The sequence below is a fragment of the Scatophagus argus genome, chromosome 9 (assembly GCF_020382885.2).
Source record: "Scatophagus argus isolate fScaArg1 chromosome 9, fScaArg1.pri, whole genome shotgun sequence".
In the NCBI taxonomy this organism is placed as follows: Eukaryota; Metazoa; Chordata; class Actinopteri; family Scatophagidae; genus Scatophagus; species Scatophagus argus.
In genome coordinates this window covers 5018489-5037695 of record NC_058501.1, presented here as the reverse complement: position 1 = coordinate 5037695, position 19207 = coordinate 5018489, and the positions used below count along the sequence as shown (strand labels likewise).

At 39.5% G+C, this 19207-nt stretch overlaps 3 protein-coding genes across 11 annotated transcripts in view; 2 read left to right on the top strand and 1 right to left on the bottom strand.

Moving 5' to 3' along the window:
• Positions 1–1284: 1284 nt before the first annotated feature.
• LOC124064972 (antizyme inhibitor 1-like) lies at positions 1285–9170 on the top strand. Of its 3 annotated transcripts, none has more exons than XM_046399928.1 (12): positions 1285–1507; positions 2897–3018; positions 4234–4444; positions 4963–5136; positions 5492–5664; positions 5953–6087; positions 6251–6332; positions 6493–6567; positions 6768–6933; positions 7145–7260; positions 7666–7886; positions 8001–9170. In XM_046399928.1, exons 3-12 carry the CDS (start codon positions 4331–4333, stop codon positions 8113–8115), a joined length of 1371 nt encoding a protein of 456 aa, XP_046255884.1. In that variant the 5' UTR covers positions 1285–1507; positions 2897–3018; positions 4234–4330; the 3' UTR covers positions 8116–9170. The 3 variants fall into 3 exon arrangements, with proteins under 3 accessions (XP_046255884.1, XP_046255883.1, XP_046255885.1); XM_046399927.1 differs by lacking the exon at positions 1285–1507 and adding an exon at positions 2212–2449; XM_046399929.1 differs by lacking the exon at positions 1285–1507 and adding an exon at positions 2213–2449 and having other exon boundaries at positions 7669–7886.
• Positions 9171–9376: 206 nt separating this feature from the next.
• On the bottom strand, positions 9377–12394 carry LOC124064971 (Krueppel-like factor 10). 2 transcript variants are annotated; one of them, XM_046399925.1, is made up of 6 exons: positions 12233–12394; positions 11829–12003; positions 11372–11600; positions 10287–11190; positions 9876–10112; positions 9377–9812 (listed from the first exon to the last, which is right to left on the bottom strand). In XM_046399925.1, the coding sequence occupies exons 2-5, from the start codon at positions 11876–11878 to the stop codon at positions 9877–9879; spliced, it is 1419 nt and encodes a 472-aa protein (XP_046255881.1). In that variant the 5' UTR covers positions 11879–12003; positions 12233–12394; the 3' UTR covers positions 9377–9812; position 9876. The 2 variants fall into 2 exon arrangements, with proteins under 2 accessions (XP_046255881.1, XP_046255882.1); XM_046399926.1 differs by lacking the exon at positions 11829–12003 and having other exon boundaries at positions 9377–10112; positions 12233–12389.
• A 6078-nt stretch (positions 12395–18472) lies between these two features.
• ubr5 (ubiquitin protein ligase E3 component n-recognin 5) overlaps positions 18473–19207 on the top strand; it is a 33833-nt gene continuing 33098 nt past the window's right edge. For all 6 annotated transcript variants that reach the window (XM_046398965.1, XM_046398961.1, XM_046398964.1 and 3 more), the window contains exon 1: positions 18473–18737. In XM_046398965.1, coding sequence (XP_046254921.1) covers positions 18676–18737 — 62 coding nt within the window. In that variant the 5' untranslated portion in view covers positions 18473–18675. The remainder of the gene's footprint in view (positions 18738–19207) is intronic.

Below are 19207 nucleotides of genomic sequence, written 5' to 3'. Positions count from 1 at the left end.
TCTGTTGCATAACATCAGTTCATGGTGGCTTTAACTCATGTTCATGAAGTGAGCAAATAAATTATTGTAATTCAAATATCCAGAGACATTGTAGGTTTTTATTATAGGTGTCTTATCTGACTGATTGTGTATTTTTGTTTATAACCTTCATTTTATGCTTAAAAGCAATGAATGTAATTAATGCTGTAGAATTTGATATTTTACCTTTTCATTCTGACTGGAGAAGTTTGGTCAGTTGGAGTTAATCTACATTGGGTCTTTCTAAGTCTGAGTGTTGATGTAATATGTTTGCAATGTTTGCAAATAAGAATTCCTGCTGCACAATGCAGTCACTGGAGTATTTGCCCTCACAGTGGGTGGTACACATGTTTCGCTGTCGCATGCCTAGTGACTGTGATGGCTATTCTGATCCAAACAATGGAAATCAAACATTGTGCTTTACTGGAAACCACTTTAGATGCTATGCGTGATTAGACTTATATATACATAGTCTCATTTAGTGTCGGAGAAAACAGGCACAAAACACGGAACAGCTTTTGTGTTGTGGTCAGAGGAAAAGACATTGCCTCTGCAACCTTCACAATGGACTCTGAGCAATTGTTTTATTAGTGCAACAAGTGATGCTATTGTTTATTTTTCTCCTAAGGGGTCCTCAAAGCTCATCTAATGCTCTGAAGAATCTCACAGTAATTTCACAACTGTTCTAGTTGGTAAATACACTGTTGTATGATGTGGGCCAGCCAGGATGGTAAAGATTTAGGTGGCTTTACTTTGTTATATGACCTCCATGGAATAGGACTTCTGGGTGGACTGAATGCTAAAAAAACAAATATGCTTCTTGACATATTTTTATTTTTTTTTCAAAGAAGGCTGTACTATACAATATGTCTAACTGACACTGAACTCTGAGAACTTTGACTTTGACCACACAGACACACCTGAAAATGGACTTTGACTCCAGGATACAGACATGAGAGGATCATTACACCAAAGAGCAAGTCAATACACATTTTAATGGATATATTTTCAAAATATTTTCTAAAAAATCTTTAGAAACCTTTGTGACTCTGTGCAGTTAGACTCAGGTAAGTAATTCCTGTGACCAAGATGATGTCAGTATTTAAGTGAAGTCAAAAAAAGCTGCAGAGAAAACATTTCTCTTCTGTTTGGTTAACAGTAGCCGAGATTTCCTTGGCACACTCCTCCTCCAGTGTTGAGGAGGGAGACATGCAAATTTATCTCCCTGGAAAAAACTCTGCCCCAGACCCTGCATTTTCAGAGGCAGGGAGAACTTCTCAAAGTCACAACAACAAGGGCAAAGGGACAGAAAAGCCTAGTTTGGGCTTGAACTTGGACATGCATCTATTTACATATTATTCATGGAAGTGTTGCTTTTGCAACTGTTGATTTTGGCTGCTGAAGAAAAAGACAATTTCTGTTATCTTTACTGGACAGCATTTTGTCCTTGTTCCCGAGCCAAAGGAAACACAATGAAGACGTAACACAGGTAATTCTAGGAAAATTTGAGACTAGCCTGTTTTAAAATTGTGGTATATGAAGGTTATAGACAGATTTAGTCAATATAGGTGCTGGTCTATTGCTGAAAAAAATACATTCCTTATACAGTGATTGCATGGGGAAAAGAATATGACACCCTATTCACCTGTGGACTAATATTATTATTATTATTGTTGTTGTTGGTATTATTATTAATAATAATATTGTTATTATTTTATTGTTGTTGTTAGTGTGTTATAGGTGGTGTTGGTGTTGTGTTGGTATTGTATTAACATTATTATTTCAAGTTGGGGTGCGGTTGCGGTTAATTATAATTAATAATTATTATATTAATAATTGGCTTTGCTAACAAATGTTCCACATGTCGCTTATTAGTGTACTGTAAAATAGGGTTCTCTGTCACTGGTTTTGACAGCTCTAAACTCCGCCCCTGTAAAATGTGTCAAAGTCACTACACTTAAGTAGAAGCAGACCGGAAAATATATTTATATAATCGGTAATACTCATGTTATATGAAAGGTGAATGAATATTTGAAAAATGTATTTATTAGATTAATCTTTTATTATGTCTTTATTTTCACATGGATGTTTACATTATTCAAAAAAGTTGCAACATGTTGGTTAATATTGGCTTTATTTTGATATAGTAACCGGATATTTCTTTGTTAATTTTTGTTGTTTTGATGCAACTGTCTGTCGGTCCGTCTCACCCCGCACTCGACCTCCACTCACTGTTACCTTCCGCTCGGTCGTAACGAATAGTCCGTACTAGCTAACCCTCTTATCGATAAAACATCGAACCACATAGCTCGACTCAGTCTACCACGTCCATGGCATTTATTCTTTTCTCTTTTAGTAATCCCACCACTCTTTAAAAATTCCGCCTAAAAAGAAAAAGCGTTCTGTCCCCTCTTTTGGGTTTTCAGCCGACGTAAGTAACGTTAGCTAACTGCGTTTTTAGCTTGCTACTTAGCATGCTGTTAAATTAACCAGTTAGCGTAGCGTCAGTTTGACTAAAAGACATCATGCTAACCACAAGAGATGGAGAATAAAGCAGCATTTAGTAGTACTATTGCTGAAAAAAGAGTAATTGTAAAAAAAATTATATTTTGTGTTGGTAAGTAGCTAAAGCTAATACCCTATGCTAACGTTGCTAATGAATGCAGAACGATGTGTAAAGATTGCATGCTAGGCAACTGAAGCTTTAAACGTAAGAATATTCAGGTCACGTGGTTTTGAATATGTTGCCGACAGCTTTGTTGGCTGATAACACCGGGCAAGACTATACTGTTTGACATTGTGACTTAACATGACTATACAAAGTTATTCATCCTAAACTGCCAGTCATAATGGCCTGTCCTCATATGTCCTTTTGCAGGTGTATAACAACTATCCCGAGGATCTAGGGGCAGCTCTATACCGAGAGCCATTCGACTTCAACGCCGAGCCACCTTGGGATCCTAGCTGATAGTGGACGAGTTCATCCCAGGACTCATCCATGTGAGTAAATCACGTGCAAATCAAATAATACATCCTTTTTGATATATTGACTGAAGATGTTTTAATACTTTTAATACACATGCTTAAATAAAAACACGTTTACATTTGCGTAAGTGTTTGTTTTAACGCATAAATATCATTAATGCACTATGACAAGTTGTTTCACCAAAGCCCAGAATAAAACAGAAGGAATAAAAAGGGTGTATTAACAAGCTGTGAGCTCTAAATGATCACAGACAATTTAGTTATTTTAGATCATGCATTCCTGATCTATTTTCAGCACAAATAACAGGACATAGTGCTCCAGATTGCTTTTATCTGTAGTATTTTTCTTGGGCTGATTTAGTTGCAATAAAAGTGAGACTGACTTGGTTATAGATATATATACTGCTATTAGTGACTGCATTTTGACTATAATGGACTGCACTTACTGTATGGCCAAAATGAACATCATTTCTTCTTTCAAAAGCAAAATGATATTATTGATTATTATTGATATTGGAAACTGTGGCACAAAAGGTATTGTATCATGTAGAAAGGACAACATGCTTTGTAATCTCATGTGGACAAATGTTACCCCAGAGCTGTGTCATTGTCTTGATCATCCAGTGATTTAACTCCTCTTGAACACTCTTGGAGCGATAACCCACGCTTTGCCACAGTTGTCAGCGATTTAGCAGGCCTGTTGGAGAAAATTGTCTCCATTTTTAACTTTCTAAAGCTATACCATGTCACATGGGGTCCAGTCCAGACCACTGTGTCTCACTGATGTACTGTGTAACATTATTGAAAGTAAAGTTGTGACACCAGTCCCGCCAGTATTGTACCTTGTTTAATGCCATCAAAAAGAAACTTTACGGGTCAACAGCCCAGGGATTCATGGCGATTGTTGGGAGTAATTGATGGTAAAGAAAATGAACCCTGTGCCCCAGACTCTGTGTTTTCACAGCAGCTTTTCAGAAGAATAGGTCCGTTCCACAAAGCTGTCCGGTGACGTGAAGTATGCCCTGTGCCCTGATTGGATGCTCATTGAAAATGACTTGTATGATTGGGGATTTCATCAGAAAGGTTTAGGTTCCAGCTCCTGAATAAACTAGAAAAGAGTTGGACAATATCAATGAATATGCATTATCCAAGTGCTTTTTTTTTTTTTTTTTTTTTTTTGCTTTTTGAGCATGTTTATTTTATGTTAACTTTTCTCTTTTTCTTGTACAGTTTGTTGCGTAAGTCTAGGACCCCAGGGGCTCGAGAGGGAGTGAGCAAGACCTCTTTGGACAAGCCACATTCTTTATGCCTGTCGGATCAGAAGAAAATGGTTGAGAGGATGAAAGGAATCACTGACGAACCACAATACTCTGTTGGACTGCTAGAGGCAGGCGTGGCCCTGTGTGACGTGATTGACAATCACATTTATGAGCAAACACTGGTAAGGTGTCTCACAGCAACATCAGCATATTTTTACTGTCTGTGAATTGTCTCGAAAGTCAGTTGTATTTTTGTATTTGTAATGTTGATGTGCTTTTGCTTAGCACTGTCGCCTCATAGCAAGAGGGTTCCAGGTTCGAATCCCGGTCTGGGCCCTTCTATGTGGAGTTTGCATGTTCTCCCTGTGCCTGCGTAGGTTTTCTCCGGGTACTCCGGCTTCCTCCCACAATACCAAAAAACATGCACATTAGGTTAATTGGCTACTCTAAATTGCCCCTAGGTGTGAGTGTTAGAGTGTGTGGTTGTTTGTCTTTGTGTGTTGGCCCTGCGATTGACTGGCGACCAGTCCAGGATGTACCCTGCCTCTCGCCCGTAGTCAGCTGGGATAGGCTCCAGCTCCCCCCGCGACCCTGACGGATGAGCGGTATAGAAAATGGATGGATGGATGGATATGCTTTTGCAAGAGCTTGCAGTGTATGTGTTCTTAGACTCACACGTGTGTGTTTCCTTCTTCCTCAGTCTGAGAAGAGTGCATTCTTTGTGGCAGACCTCGGCGTTATAATGAGGCAGCATGTTCGCTGGCGAACCCACATGGCTCACATTCGACCCTACTATGCTGTTCGATGTAACAGCAGTCCAACTGTCATTGAAGTTCTTGGTGCCCTCGGCACTGGATTCATTTGCACCAACAAGGTACTCTCTTAAAAACATGGTGGATCACTACTGTCAGTTCAGGTTTCTTCTCAGAAAACACAGTTTTCAAGGGACTTTACTACCCCTATTTTACAGGTTACTAAATTGGGTTCAGTAATACACCACTCTGTTCTTATTTATTTGGGTTCATTTTGGACAATGTGTTGTCCACAAACTGTAAGAATAGACATAGAGGCACTACTAAGTGGTCTGTGTAATTCAGTGATTGTCTGCAGTAAACTATGATGGATGTGCATGGTATGATGAAATGTCTGTTTACTATCCCACAAGTATAATATATATAATACAATATATTAATGAAATACTGTTCTGTCTTTTTCTTTTTGTATTTCAGTCTGAACTTGAACTGGTACAGAGCCATGGTATTCCCTCTGAAGATATCATCTATGGTGGTGTTTGCAAACAAGTGTCCCAGATTAAATATGCTGCTAAGAACGGCATTGACCTCCTGGTGTGTGATAATGAAGCAGAGCTACGCAAGATTTCTCGTTGCCACCCCAGTGCCAAGTATGTGCTTGATAAATACCAGTACTCGTGCCAATGATCATAGGGCTTGAAAGCCACTATTTCAGCATTATCATGTAATCGGATTTGTGCAATTGTGATGCATTTACGAGTCATCAGACACTATCTGTATCTGTATCTTTTGTCTTCAATAATAAGAGGCTTTATGTTAAAGTAAGCTGTTATATATTAATTGGTTTCAGCCGTAGCCATTTTGTAATTCAATGTGCTAGTTTGTCAACTCATTCTAGTTGTGTGCCAGTTGTAACCAAGATACTTTATTTCATTCAGGCTGCTACTGCAGATTTCAACAGAAGTGTCTAGCCAGGATGATGAGATGAGCATGACTTTTGGCTGCTCTCTCAAGGACTGCAGGCATCTGCTAGAGAAGGCTAAGGAGCTGGATGTGGAGGTGGTTGGAGTCAGGTGAGTCCTGCAGATGCTGTCACTGGTACAAATCAGCCCTTTTGACCTCTGCTCATTCTCCAGAAATTCCACAAATTTCAACCTGCTGCAGGATAAAGCTTACTATGACGACATCAATGTTTAATCTTTAACTGCTGCATTTTCCTTGTCCTTCCCCCCACAGGTCTCACATTTCCAGTTCTTGTGAGGATGACCAGGTGTACATTCATGCCATATCTGATGCCCGTTGTGTCTTTGATATGGGAGTAAGTAATGTTAAATACTGTTATTTAGCTACTTGCAACTTCTGTGTTTCTGTGCTTTGTTTTGGACCCTTGCAGCAGGTCTAGAAATACTGGGTATTCGTTTTGTTTCTTCACTTTGCTTTGTTTTGGTCAAACATTTATAAGCCTTTGTCTGCCTCAGGAGGAAATTGGCTTCAACATGAAAATCCTGGACATCGGAGGTGGCTTCAGTGGCTCTGAGACTCAGCTGGAACTGGTCAGAATCTTTTTGTCTACTTTTTATATGATACTACTAGGACACTCAGTAGTACAATCAAGCAGTACAATCTATAAAAACAATACTGGTAGAGAAATGTGTCAGCATATTGTGCCATTGTCCAGGTTGTAGGATTTATGGTCAGAAAACTTGATTTGGTCCCTGATTTTTTTTTTTTTCTACCGTTAACTCTTCTGCAGATCAATAGTGCTGTCATGTCTATGGTGGACCTATACTTCCCCCCTTCTACTGGAGTTTCCATTATTGCTGAGCCTGGTGGCTTCTTTGTGTCCTCTGCTTTCACTCTGGCTGTGAACATCATCTCCAAGGAGGTGGTTGCACGTGATTGCCAGGATCAGGCACATGGTCAGTGGCATGATGTTCACTGAAGCCATATATTCATAAATATAAAAAAAGTTCTTATCTTACCTTATCTGATCTTATGCCAAAGGAACTAGCCGAATGTGTGACAGAAAACTGTAATTTGAAGCAAAATGAAAACAAGTTAACAAAAAATAAGTTCAAAAATTGAATCAGTCCCACTCTAATAGATTTTGTATACCACCTCTCTGAACAGATGATCCATCTCCCAACGATGAGCCAGAGTTCCAGTACTACATGAACGAGGGAGTATATGGATCATTTGCCAGCAAACTTTCTGAAACTCTGATTGCTGCTCCATCTGTTCACAAGGTGAAGGTTATAGATTTTCTGTATAGATATTGTGTGCTGCTGGGTTGAATGTATGATACATTTGTGTTTTAGAATTTGCAGCTTCATTGCAGCAACATTCATAATTGAAGCATTATAGTCCATAACACACTAATTGCTTTTGATGATATTAAACTTTGGATAATTGCTGCTGCACCATGTGAACTCCAGTATATAGATGTGATAACACTGCATTTAATCTGTGTTAGCACATAGATAGCAAATTCCTGATTTATTGATATGAAATAAGTGTGAAACAATTTTTCTTAATTGGTTATGATATTAAGATCTGTCAACCTAAACCTAATCCAGTTGAATAAATCCTACAAAGTTCTCATCTCCAGTTCACAGCGACTGATTGATTTAAATAAATCTGCTGTGTGTTAGCAGAACACATCCCTTGGTGCTCCAGTGTTCAGCAGTAGCCTGTGGGGTCCCTCAGGGGATGACCTGGACCAGGTGGTGGAGCACTGTGTGTTGCCTGAGCTTAACACTGGAGACTGGCTCATTTTCACCCAAGCAGGGGCCTACAGTCTGGGTCAGCCACTCTGCACTGCCACTGACTCACCACCACCCCCTGTATACTATGTCATCTCCTCAAGAGACTGGTAAGAAATTGAGGAGTATGTATACATTTGGACTGTGCTGATTGAATGAAACCTCCAGAATGTTCAAAAATATGCAGATTTTGTCCTTGGCTCATATTAATTTTTCTCCACCAGGTTTGAGATGCAGGACACTGGTGTGCCCCACGAGGCTACACTGAAGAACTTCTCTTTGGTTCCTTATTTCCTCAATTCCTGCCAAACAGAGGCTGCGCTGTCTGTCCCAGCTTAGTGCTCAAACCAGAAAGACTCCTCTTTCCTTTACTGGTTTCTGCTGCTAGCCTCCTCTGGCCTACATTCCACTGGGATGAACTGAGCCAACTGTGCAGATAGAGCGTGGGACCAGACAGTTAATTTCACAACCCTCAATGTAAAATATAGTAAGTGATAGACAAGAAAAACTCAAGTAGATGTTTATTCATATGCAACAAAATGGATGACTCCAAAAAGACAGATGCATTCTTCTTTTTGCTTTGGATATCCCATGGCACTACAGTTTACACTCATACAGTACACATATAATTATTTTAAATGATTATATTTGACAGATGTATTATCTATATCTCCATTGCTGTTGCCAGTCTTGTAAAGTAAGATATGTGTCCCTGAGTGGAGCAGTGTATTTAAACAGAAACACAATTCTAAGATGTTATTGGCTGCTTTTCTTCAAGATGTGTATTTATGATTTTAATTGGTTGTATAGATTGTTATTTTGATTCCATCATTACATTTAAAATCTGTTGTTCTCATTAGTGTTTTGAAATAGAAACAAGCGTATGAAGGTGCATTTACTCATCTGTCAGATGCAGTAAATAAAGCCAGTGTGATCAAAGCTCAGTGTATCCATGAGGTCCACTCCTGGAAAAATCATAGTACAGTCTGCTCTGGTGTTGGTGGGGAAGCTGATGTTTCAGTGTTGATTTTTTTGAAGTTCTGAGTAGCTTGCTTGGACCAGCAGGTAACTGGTTTGCTATACAGCACGTGCTGCGGGTGGAACAAGGGAAGTGTTGATGGGTAATGAATTCGATAACATGGAATGGAGTCATTTATAACGCTAGAACGCATACTGTTTTGTTGTCTCCACAGAATTTTTTTTCAATATTTATGGCTATTGAAAGAATATTTCCCTGACTGTGGAAGTATGTTTGTAAAGTGTATGTCTTATCTTTGAAGTTGTCTCCCCATCTGTCTAAGGCATGATGAATTATCGGGCATTTGTCTGTTAAAACTTGTATCTGTGCTTGTCAACATGAACAGTAATAAACATCTCATTGGCTGGACTGTGAATTACTGTTTGTGTTTTCATTACCGGGCTATTTTTACTTTTTAGCTAAGCCGTACTGCTTTTGCTCAGATGTACATGAACAAAAACCATTTTAAGAAATGGTTTCACAACATGAAGTCTTAGTCCAATTCTCATCCTGGATAATGAGACAGCAGGAGGAGATTTTGAACAGTGCATGTAAAACAGACTAGACAATCACACTAAAAAATGAGAAAATACATATGTTCAAGTTTAATAGAGAAATCTTGTGTGCAAAATTGTCTAATAAACAGATTCTCATATGGCACAAAAGCACAAAGTTTAACATTCTTTGGTCAAATATCACTAAAAAGTAAACATACACATAGTATTCATTTGTAAAAGTGGAAATTGCTTGAATAATACTGCCTGCAGACATTTGCAGTGTATTTGCTCATTATAAGGCAATACAGTAGTTTGACTTCCAATGTAAACAGTCTCAGAACCTTGTTAAAATTCAACTATAATTACAAAAGAACAGTGAAGCAGCAAAGACTTTACATTAGTTAGTTTTCAGTTCAGTGTTGTGCAACTGTTACGAGCTGACTGGTGACACGTAAAACCCAGGTACACACTCTTGTACTCTTGTCTGTGCATTGTTTGGGACTGAGCCACACAACTTCAGCCTCACCTTCAGTTTTTTGTTTTTTTCTTTTCACAGTTTTTACTTTGGCATGTCATCATGATGCCTCACAGAGAGTTTTTTGAAGACTGAGTGACCCCTAACATCCAGCAGGACGCCTTCTTCACTGCTAGGTGTCTCCTGACGTGCTTGGCCAGGTGGTCGCTGCGCATGAAGCGACTGAGGCACATGGGACAGGCAAACTTTTTCTCTCCCGTGTGGGTACGTCTGTGGCGAGAGAGCTCATCAGAGCGAGCAAATCGCCTCTCGCAGCCCTCCCACTTGCATTTGAAGGGTTTCTCACCTGTTGGAAGAGAGACAGTAAAATGTATTCATGATTATAATAAACTTAGACTTGTGCCATCATTTTGCATACGGTACTGACTTTCGGTTGCTTTGTGAAATGTATCCAGAAGAGTGCTCGACAACTAAAATGCTAAAATATACTTCTTTGGGTGTAAAATCCTTCATCTCTTACCTGTATGTGTCCTCATGTGGGCCTTGAGGTGGGAGCTCTTGAAATAGGTTTTGTTGCAGTCATCGTGGGGACAAACATGGCTGCGCATACGGGACACTTCTGGTCGGAGTGGACTTTGTCTTTGCTCCAACAATGCACGGCCAGGTGCGGGGGCGATGGCTGGTAGCTTGGTGCCACCTGGGGTCACCAGTGCTGGCTGGACACAGAGTGTGGAGACAGCTGGCTGAGGGACAAGGAACATCACAGGGCCTTTTGCCACCTGCCCCCCAAACAGGAAGACCTGACTGGGAGAAGGTGCTTGGGTTTGTGGTAATGCCTGTTGTTGCAGCGGTGTTTGCACAGTGGTGAGTGCTGATGAGATGGGTTGTAGGCTTTGATTCTGATTCTCAGAGGGCATGACAGGATTTTGCATGACACTGGCAGAAGGAGAAGAGACAGGAAGAATCTGGCAGTAGACAGGTACAGCAGAGACTCCTGGGCCACTGGCTAGGACAGAGAAGACAGTCTGGGGGGTTTTTGATTTATTATCAGGGCCTGAGAGACTCATCTGGGTGGCTGTGAAAGGTTTCTGTGGGGTAGTTACATTGGAGTCAGACTGTATTAGAATATTACCCTCAGAATCTCTACCTTTCAGCCCATCTTCAGAGCTCAAATCTTTTTCAGGCTCTTTAATACGAACTTGAGTCAATCCGTCTTCTGTGTTGCAGGAGCAGTGCTGGCCATCTGAGGTGTGGCGGATCACACTGGTACTTCGGAACAGCTGCTGAGAAGCAGCAGCGTGTGTATAACTCTCTTCTGTTGGCTGCCAGCTTGAACTTTCGGCTGCTGCAAGTCGATGTAAGGGTGCTGTTGAGGGTGCATGGGTGGCCTCAAAGTGTGGTGGACTGTATGGCGGTGTCATACACTGAAAGCAAAGGCACTGTTAAAAATTCAAGTAAGTTTGTAATAACTAAATGCAAGTAGCAGAGCATAGACAGCCCTACAAAATAATCTTGTGCCTAATGTCATATTCTTGGCCAGTTGTTGCAAACCCTTTGTTCACTGAGGCTTGCTATGACATCTCTCAGTCTATATGGATCACTTACCAAAGGAGATTCCTGTGGCACAGCAGACCCAAGGGGGGCAGAGTCATCCTCTGAGCAATCTGAGGATGGAGTCAAGGGTCTGGGGTGCCTGAATTTTAGATTCAAGGTCTTCCAGTGTTCGGTCATGGACATCAGAGCCTCGACAGCCTCCATGTCAACTGCACCCATAGGAGCAGGCTGGAAAGCACCCTGAATATCTGAGCAGAGCTCCTCAACTTTCATGTTGCAACTATGGTGAAAGAGTGAAAAAAAAAAAGAGTATAAGACAACAGTATAGACTGGTCTTTTCATCAATAGATTAGCTGCAGCTATTAAGGATTTACATACATTGCATTTATTATGTAAGAAAACATCTGACATTTAAACATTAAACGCTTTGCATGAATCTAGCAGCCTAAGTTGCTCGGTGTCAGGCCCACATGTTCCCAACATATTCAGTCAATGTTTTGAAACTTACTGAGTTTGACATTCATCAACATAGACAGAATATACTGTAGGCAGGAGCATGTGAAGTGAGCATGATCAGCTGCTGTTCTCTAGCCCTGGGGCCCTTTCACCTACTTCCCTGGGGGACAAAACCACCAACTGTGCTGCTTACACAGTCACATAACACTCAACAACCCCTCCCTGACCTGCACACACACACACACACACACAACCATCACTGGCAAAGCTGGTGGTAAAAAACTCCAACCTGGACAAGGTGGTCATGTTGTCGTTTGACAGCCAACATTGGTGATAAAACAAATAAAAGCTATAGCCTATATCCCTCCATCATATAGCCGTGGCGAACTTGTCATTATCAGTAAACAATACATTTCATGTAAGATTGAATATATAACGTAAACATGATTTACTTACATCTTATGTGAGTCTGTGTGAAGTATTCAAGAGCTTGGTTTAACTGCCGACTGCTTGTCTTGCGTGAACACTTGAAACTAAAGACTATTTCCCCAGTTTTCTCCACAGCCTTACTCCCATTCATCGTTTCAAACACGGTGCGGAAAAATGGGGCGCGGTTTATCACCTCCCCCAATAGGACACAAAGGTGTGTTAAGCACCGACCAATAGGAGAGAGACTCAGCGCGTGATCAGGGGCTGACGACGCCGTGGAGACAGCATGGTACACGAGAGCATGGACGTGTGAAAACAGTTCTGCCTTCACTCCCTGACCTGTCACCCACCCCCAAACATGCACACACACACACACACACACACCATAGCTTTGAATGAGTCACCCACTGCAGCGGGAGCAGACAGTCACCTTCCTTTGACTGGTGAATGTTGGATAGATGAAATTGACAAAACTGCTCCATCATAATTAGCTAGCAAGGTTTAGGTTCTTATATAGGTTACTTCAGATCAATGTCATATGAAATGTGTCTAAATTATCCTACTGCAGTATCGAATTTCTCGGAAAAATTCTATTCTATTCTTTATCTTCAAATATGGTTTGATGGTCCAAATATTATCCCAGAATTTGTCAGCCTGCAGGCCTAAAATTAATGCCAGATGTTATCAAAGGTTTTTTATTGGATGATGGACCCCTTAATAAGCATTTATCTGGCTGTTTCATAAAATTCACAAAATACTCTAACAGCCAAATCAATTCAGTCCAGTGCAAATCAATAAACCAGGTAAAAACACCACTTTGAGACAAAAAGGCACAAAATCAAAATTAAAATAATAGATTCATTTTAGCTTAAAATGGTTTTATGCTTAAGGAAGGTGGTTAAGACATTTTGCTCTTACAGTAATAATTGTTTGTGAATTTGTGAGTAATTTGAATATGAAATTGTTTATGTGTGAGAGAGTTTTTTTTTTTTTTTTTTGCTTGTTTGGAAGAAGCATGAATTAGCTGCAAGAAAAGTTGAGCAGACCTCAAATTCTTACCTTTTTGAACTTTTGCTGTTCCAGTTGTCCCTTGTGAGGGAAAGAGGTCAGCCAACAGGAGATGGCCTCAGGCAGCCCTGTGGATTAGGTAAGTGTCAGCTGTCTAGACCTTCCTGCACAGCACAGAGAACCAGAACAAAAGAGTGACTGTGGACACACAATGGAGAGACACACATGCAGACACAATATGAGTCTGGCACTGTGGGATGTTCCTGAAAAGCATATCCAGGAATGAGATGCTGACAGAGAGAAAAGTCTCAGTGCAACAAAAAGATACACTCCTGTTTTTGTTTTTTGTTTTTTTTCACAGTTCATACTTCCTTAAATGTTTAAAGTTCCCCTCCAGTCAATAATGAGCTTTTCTTCTTATTCCTACAGTTGAATGTTTGAGCTGCACTGCATAGAATTCTGTGTGTTCTGAGTGGAGACCGTGAACATGATTTGTGACATCACAAACGGTTTGGGAACCAATCCTGGTCCAGTACTCAGCAGACACCAGTGTGATGTGGCAACTTAAAGCTTCCACCGCACAAACATTTTGGCTATTTTTGCCTTTATTAGACAGTTTAAACCAACAGGACATGCAGACATTGTAACCGTTTGGCTACCAAGGTGCTCCAGAAGGTTGGCTTTTTAAATGAAAAAATATGCATTAATGCTTTTTTCACAGCAATGACAAAATTCACAATAAACTATATTTTTGGGAAACTGTTGCACTTTGATTTGTTTCTAGTGGAAGATAACCTCGTTCAAAGTGTTTTATCATGTCAGCGAGTTCAAAACTGGAACAGTTTTATCATCGTAAATTAATAGTCTTGATATGTTCTATTGTCTTATACAATGTAATTCTTTATTTTCAAATTCTTTCCATATCAGCTGTTTTAGATAATTTTTGAAAATGTTTTATGCATTTGGAAAATATGTAACTACAATAACTATATATTTTGTTTTCTATTTTCTTAACTTGTGTATATAAAAAGTGTTGAACTGATATGTACCGTATGTATGATTACATTTTCTTTGTATCATGTTACTGCAGCAATTTAAGGGGCATGCTACCAATTTAACACATGAAAGTCAGTTTACTCATCATACAGAGGGCTGGCCTGTGAGAAGCGCTTTAGAGGGTCTTCACTGCCTCTGGTGGAGTTTTCTAAATTCTGAGAAAAACCCTGATGATGTCATTGCCCCAGATCCATAATTTGTGAAGCTTGACTCACACTCCAGATTAGCCTCTGCAACACTTACAGAAGTACAACTTGTAATGGCTTTAACTAAAACATACAATAATTCATATTACAGAACTGTCTTTCATAGTTGATGAGTTGTGCAAATCAAAATTATGAAATGACCTTGTTTTGGTTTGGCATGGTTCAGACTTTTATCTTTCTTCTAACACTGCAAAGAGAACAGCTATGGCACAAAAGAACCCATTTTTCACTGGTCCTGTGCCATGTCACAGGTCTCTGGCCAATCAGGTTGCCCTAGTTTTATAAGCATGATGCAATGGAGACCCAGATTCTTGGCCGGTGTTGACTAGTCACAATGGCCATGTTCTTTTGAGCAGAACTTTACAACATCCTTGTGGTATTGTGCAATGGACAAATGTATTTAGTTAGAACCTACTGGAAGTGCTGCCCCATATGTACTAACTGTCTATACAATCTCAGCAAGTTTACAAGAGGTGTTGAATGGAGAGACAAAAAGGACACGCTGTTCACCTTTGTTGTTACAGTAAATGTTTGTTTTTCTTCTAAATGTAGCCTCTTAGAAGATAGTGGAGTAGCTCATTGCTTTTCTTTATTCTTGATGTGCATGTAGGCCAGCATCTGTGACCGAGTGTTTGGTGCAGAGGGTCCTGGCCTGGAACTGACCTGGTGTAAACAGACAGAATTACCCTGTCGTGGTCAGTCCTGTGCTGAACCTGTAAAGATATACCACAGGCAGCACTAAGAGAAGTTATTTTAAAGTGTTACTCTCCAGCCAGTGATCATGTTGCATGTACTGGTGGTCGTGGTCGAAGAAAAAGGAGCAGTTGCTGGTCCACTGATCTTTGGGAGAATGTGGAAGGTAGTTCATAAAGTTAATAGAGGTGATGGTGTAGCTTTGGGTCTTTCTTGGTGGAGAATTCACTTTCATAACAGCTCAAAAACTTTGCCTTACTAAGTAGCATGAATTGTGTTCATCATCCATGTCGAAAGCCTGTTTTAATTAAATTAATATTTCCTGCGTGAATATTCTCATTTCTGCACCGACTAAACTTTGCTCTGATTATTGTTTCTGACTACAGTTTCTTGGCTCTACTCTTTGTACCCATATTTAACGACGCCAGAGGTCATTTGATAACTCAGTGCCCAATACCTAAAAATAGCTCTGGAGATTTCTGGGGTTTTGTTTGTCTTGACTCCAGAAAGAGATTACAGAGATTTTTACAGGGCAATGGAACCCGCTTCTTTAGCCTCTGTGTCAAACAAACCAAATACAGAGGAAAAAGTCCTTTATACATTTGTCTGTGCTGGTTACGCAATGTGTGGCATTTGTGACAGAAAGTTAGACATATGAAAATACACAGTTTAATTCATACAGCATTGCCCATTATTTTAACTTAATATGAACCATATCAATATTATTGTAACCAATTATAGATACCCTTGGATATCCTAAGAATACTGAAGCAGTGTTACACTGAAAGCAAATAACTAAAAAACACAATTCTAAACTGTTTAATAAAAATCTTTTAATGACATGCAGTTTATGTGACGTTTGTCTTGTTCTATTCTTGATTACATTCTTATTAGACATCTATTCAGTTTAAAGTCTGATGATGTGAACTGCAAACAAGACTACATGAAAGCATAGTAGAAGATCAGTCATTTTGTTTGAAATAGGTTATCTCTCTGTGCATGTGGAACAGATGACAGATCAATGAGGAAGCTGGCCTGGGGCAGTGAAAATGTTCTTTGTGCATCATGATTCATTTCATATTATCTTGACATCTTCTTTAAGGAACCTCTTACTTTCAGTTCTAGCTAGTGAGGACATTTTTAATCTTTTTTTTTTTTTTTTTTTTTTAAGAGAATTGTTTACCAAAATAATGATAGTTCTGGAAGATTACAAAGATATGGAGCTAAACTACCTACACTATGTACAACCACAATTCCAAAAAGCTGGAACACTGTGTAAACCATATGCAATTATTTGTAAACAAACTATGTTTACTGGCTGTTGTGTTTACTACTGTTTTACGAAATTTTATTTTCTAAAATTATTTACGAAAACATCCTTTATACAGTCATGTGTTTCACAAAGTGGGGAACCTCACCCTATCCCTTCTTGGGAATGACTGAGTTATTTGAGGATGCTCCTTTACACCCAGTCATCATATTATCACCTGGTACCAATGAACCTGCTTACCTGTGGAAGGTTCCTATCTGGTGTTTTTTAAGCTGTACACAACTTTCGCAGTCTTTTGTTGCGCCTGTCCCAACTTGTTTGAAATGTACTGCTGGCATCAAATTCAGCATGAAATATAATTTACAAAAATCAACTAAGTGAATGAAGTAAAACATTAAATATTTTGTCTTTGTCAAAAGGGATTTGCAAATTATAATCATTCTGATCTATTTATGTTTCACACAGCATTACAACTATTTTGGAATTGGGGTTGTACTTCTATATGTACACCTGCACTTGTCTGTGACAAAATACTATGGCAAATTCACTAAGGGACAGTGCAGGAAAGGGACAAATACTGGTTTAGCATGGCTTTCTGAGACTAATTCTGATCCCATTATGAAAGGTAAACAGTGCCACCTACTGGAGTAAAAAGACAAAATCTTTTATTGGATTAGGTTGTAGATTGACAAATTATCTCAGTTCAGTCTACTATCATTTTAGACTGTTTTTTGATCAAAAGTGGCCAAGATGAAGGTTTGAAATGGTTTATTGTGCTAAAGAAGAGGTTTTCATGTATTTAGTCAAAAATAAATATAAAATTGCATGCCATCTTTGATATATCAATCCTGGGCGCTGACCAAGAATTAAACTTTTCTTTTGCCAGATTTTTAAGGTTAAATTTGAGCGTATATTTCACCATCTCATGTCTCCTTTTCTTATTGCTGAACCTGGCGAACATGCTTGCACCATGGCTGCTGAAATCAACTCATTGATTTCGTTGAGTATAGGTGAGGGGATAGGACGCAGTAAGAAATCTTTCCATGGGAGGGAGCCAAACATAACGGATGCCCAGCTCTCTCCCTTCATAGAACACAGATCTGATGTGGCTCAGTTTTAAATATAATTCTGGTGTAAGAATAGTGGCATTTGACTGAGGGTCCCACATGAATTTTTCCATTCCCTGAGTGATGCTGGCAATGTGCCAAGTACAACCACATTGTTCTCTTAAGATTTAGTGATATAATGTTAAGTCTTGATTGGTCACAGAACGGTAGTTATTGTGCACTCAGTTCTTTTCACAAAAACTATGAATATCATGACGTAGACTTTTCTTGTTTTGAACTGGATTCTGAGTACTATTGCTAATAGTTTATTGTGTAACCCACAAAATTTAGGTCTGTATCCAGGTCACAGTGTTACTTACTACTGCTTGCCCTGAAATTTAGGTACCAAATTGTGGTTGGAAAAACCCATAAAATTAGAACAATGAAATATCTTGCAAGATTACTTTGTGCCAACCACATTTAAATCAAATAGAATCATGGACAAATGCAACCTCCTTGGTGATTTAATTTAGAAAGAGCACATTTCTCTAATGAAGATGCACAGAATAATGTTCACAATAGGTCAGAATTTAATAAAGAATTTTATTTTATTTTATTTCTTAATAGGTAAAAATTTTACCTGGTAAAATAAGCTCGTAGAATGATCAACTTAACTGGTTAGTTACTAAAAAGGCACATTTTTAATATTTTCACTTCAGTCTTGGAAACCCTGAATGCTATTGTCTTGTTGTCAGTAGCTATAGTTAACCCTTTCTTTGGCCTTTGTAGACAGTGATGGACATGAAAATTACTGCTGGTACTTTAAAATGCTAATAAACAAAGATTCATTGGTTGAACTGGCTAAGAACAAAGACTTAGGAGTGTGAAAGGGTAGTAATTTTTGATTACAGTCTTCCTGCCTTTCTTCTTCAGGCCAATCCCGTCTAATTTAACACATTTCCTGTTTGTGCTCGGGGTCCAACCAGCGAGGCGGTTGCATGTGCACTAATCAACACACAGAGAAGAAGCTTGGTAGAGTTAAGATGGCGGCATGTGGGTGAGGAGGCTGGTATCTAAACTCGAGGTTTTTCGCCATTAAACGATTCCTATGAATCCACATATATACAGTAATCGAACGAATAACAATTTCCACATCTTTCACACGTCTGTGTGTGATTTTGGATTGACTCCATGACATCTATACACTTTGTGGTTCACCCGTTGCCCGGGACCGAGGATCAGCTCAATGACAGGTATTTTGTTGCGGCCCATGGAAAAGAAGAATTTAAATCAATATTCATTTGTGGGGTACGGCATAGCATATTCAGTGTTGTATTTCTAGGCGATGTTTACATTGTCATGCTTGCGTATTTTGGTTTAAATTATTTAAATGACCCCCCAGGGTTGAAACAAGGCCCGGCATCTTGAACAATCCTCGTTAGCTTGCTGCTACCTAAACAGTCGGTCCGGTGCTAACATAGATGCTAGCCCGTTAACTGACTATCGTACGAATAGCTAACGCTAGCAGGCTGTTTCCTTGGTTCTGTGGAAGGATTGGCTCATAGTCAAAGTTGAGATAGACAATGCGGGTTGGGGGATGGGGAAAAGTGAGGGAAAGAAAGGTCGTAAAACACAACACTGTACAAAATATACGAGATTTCGTGTATAAAATGCATATGCGCTCCTTTGACATGTGTCAGTGTTCGTTTTGTGGGCGTCTCGT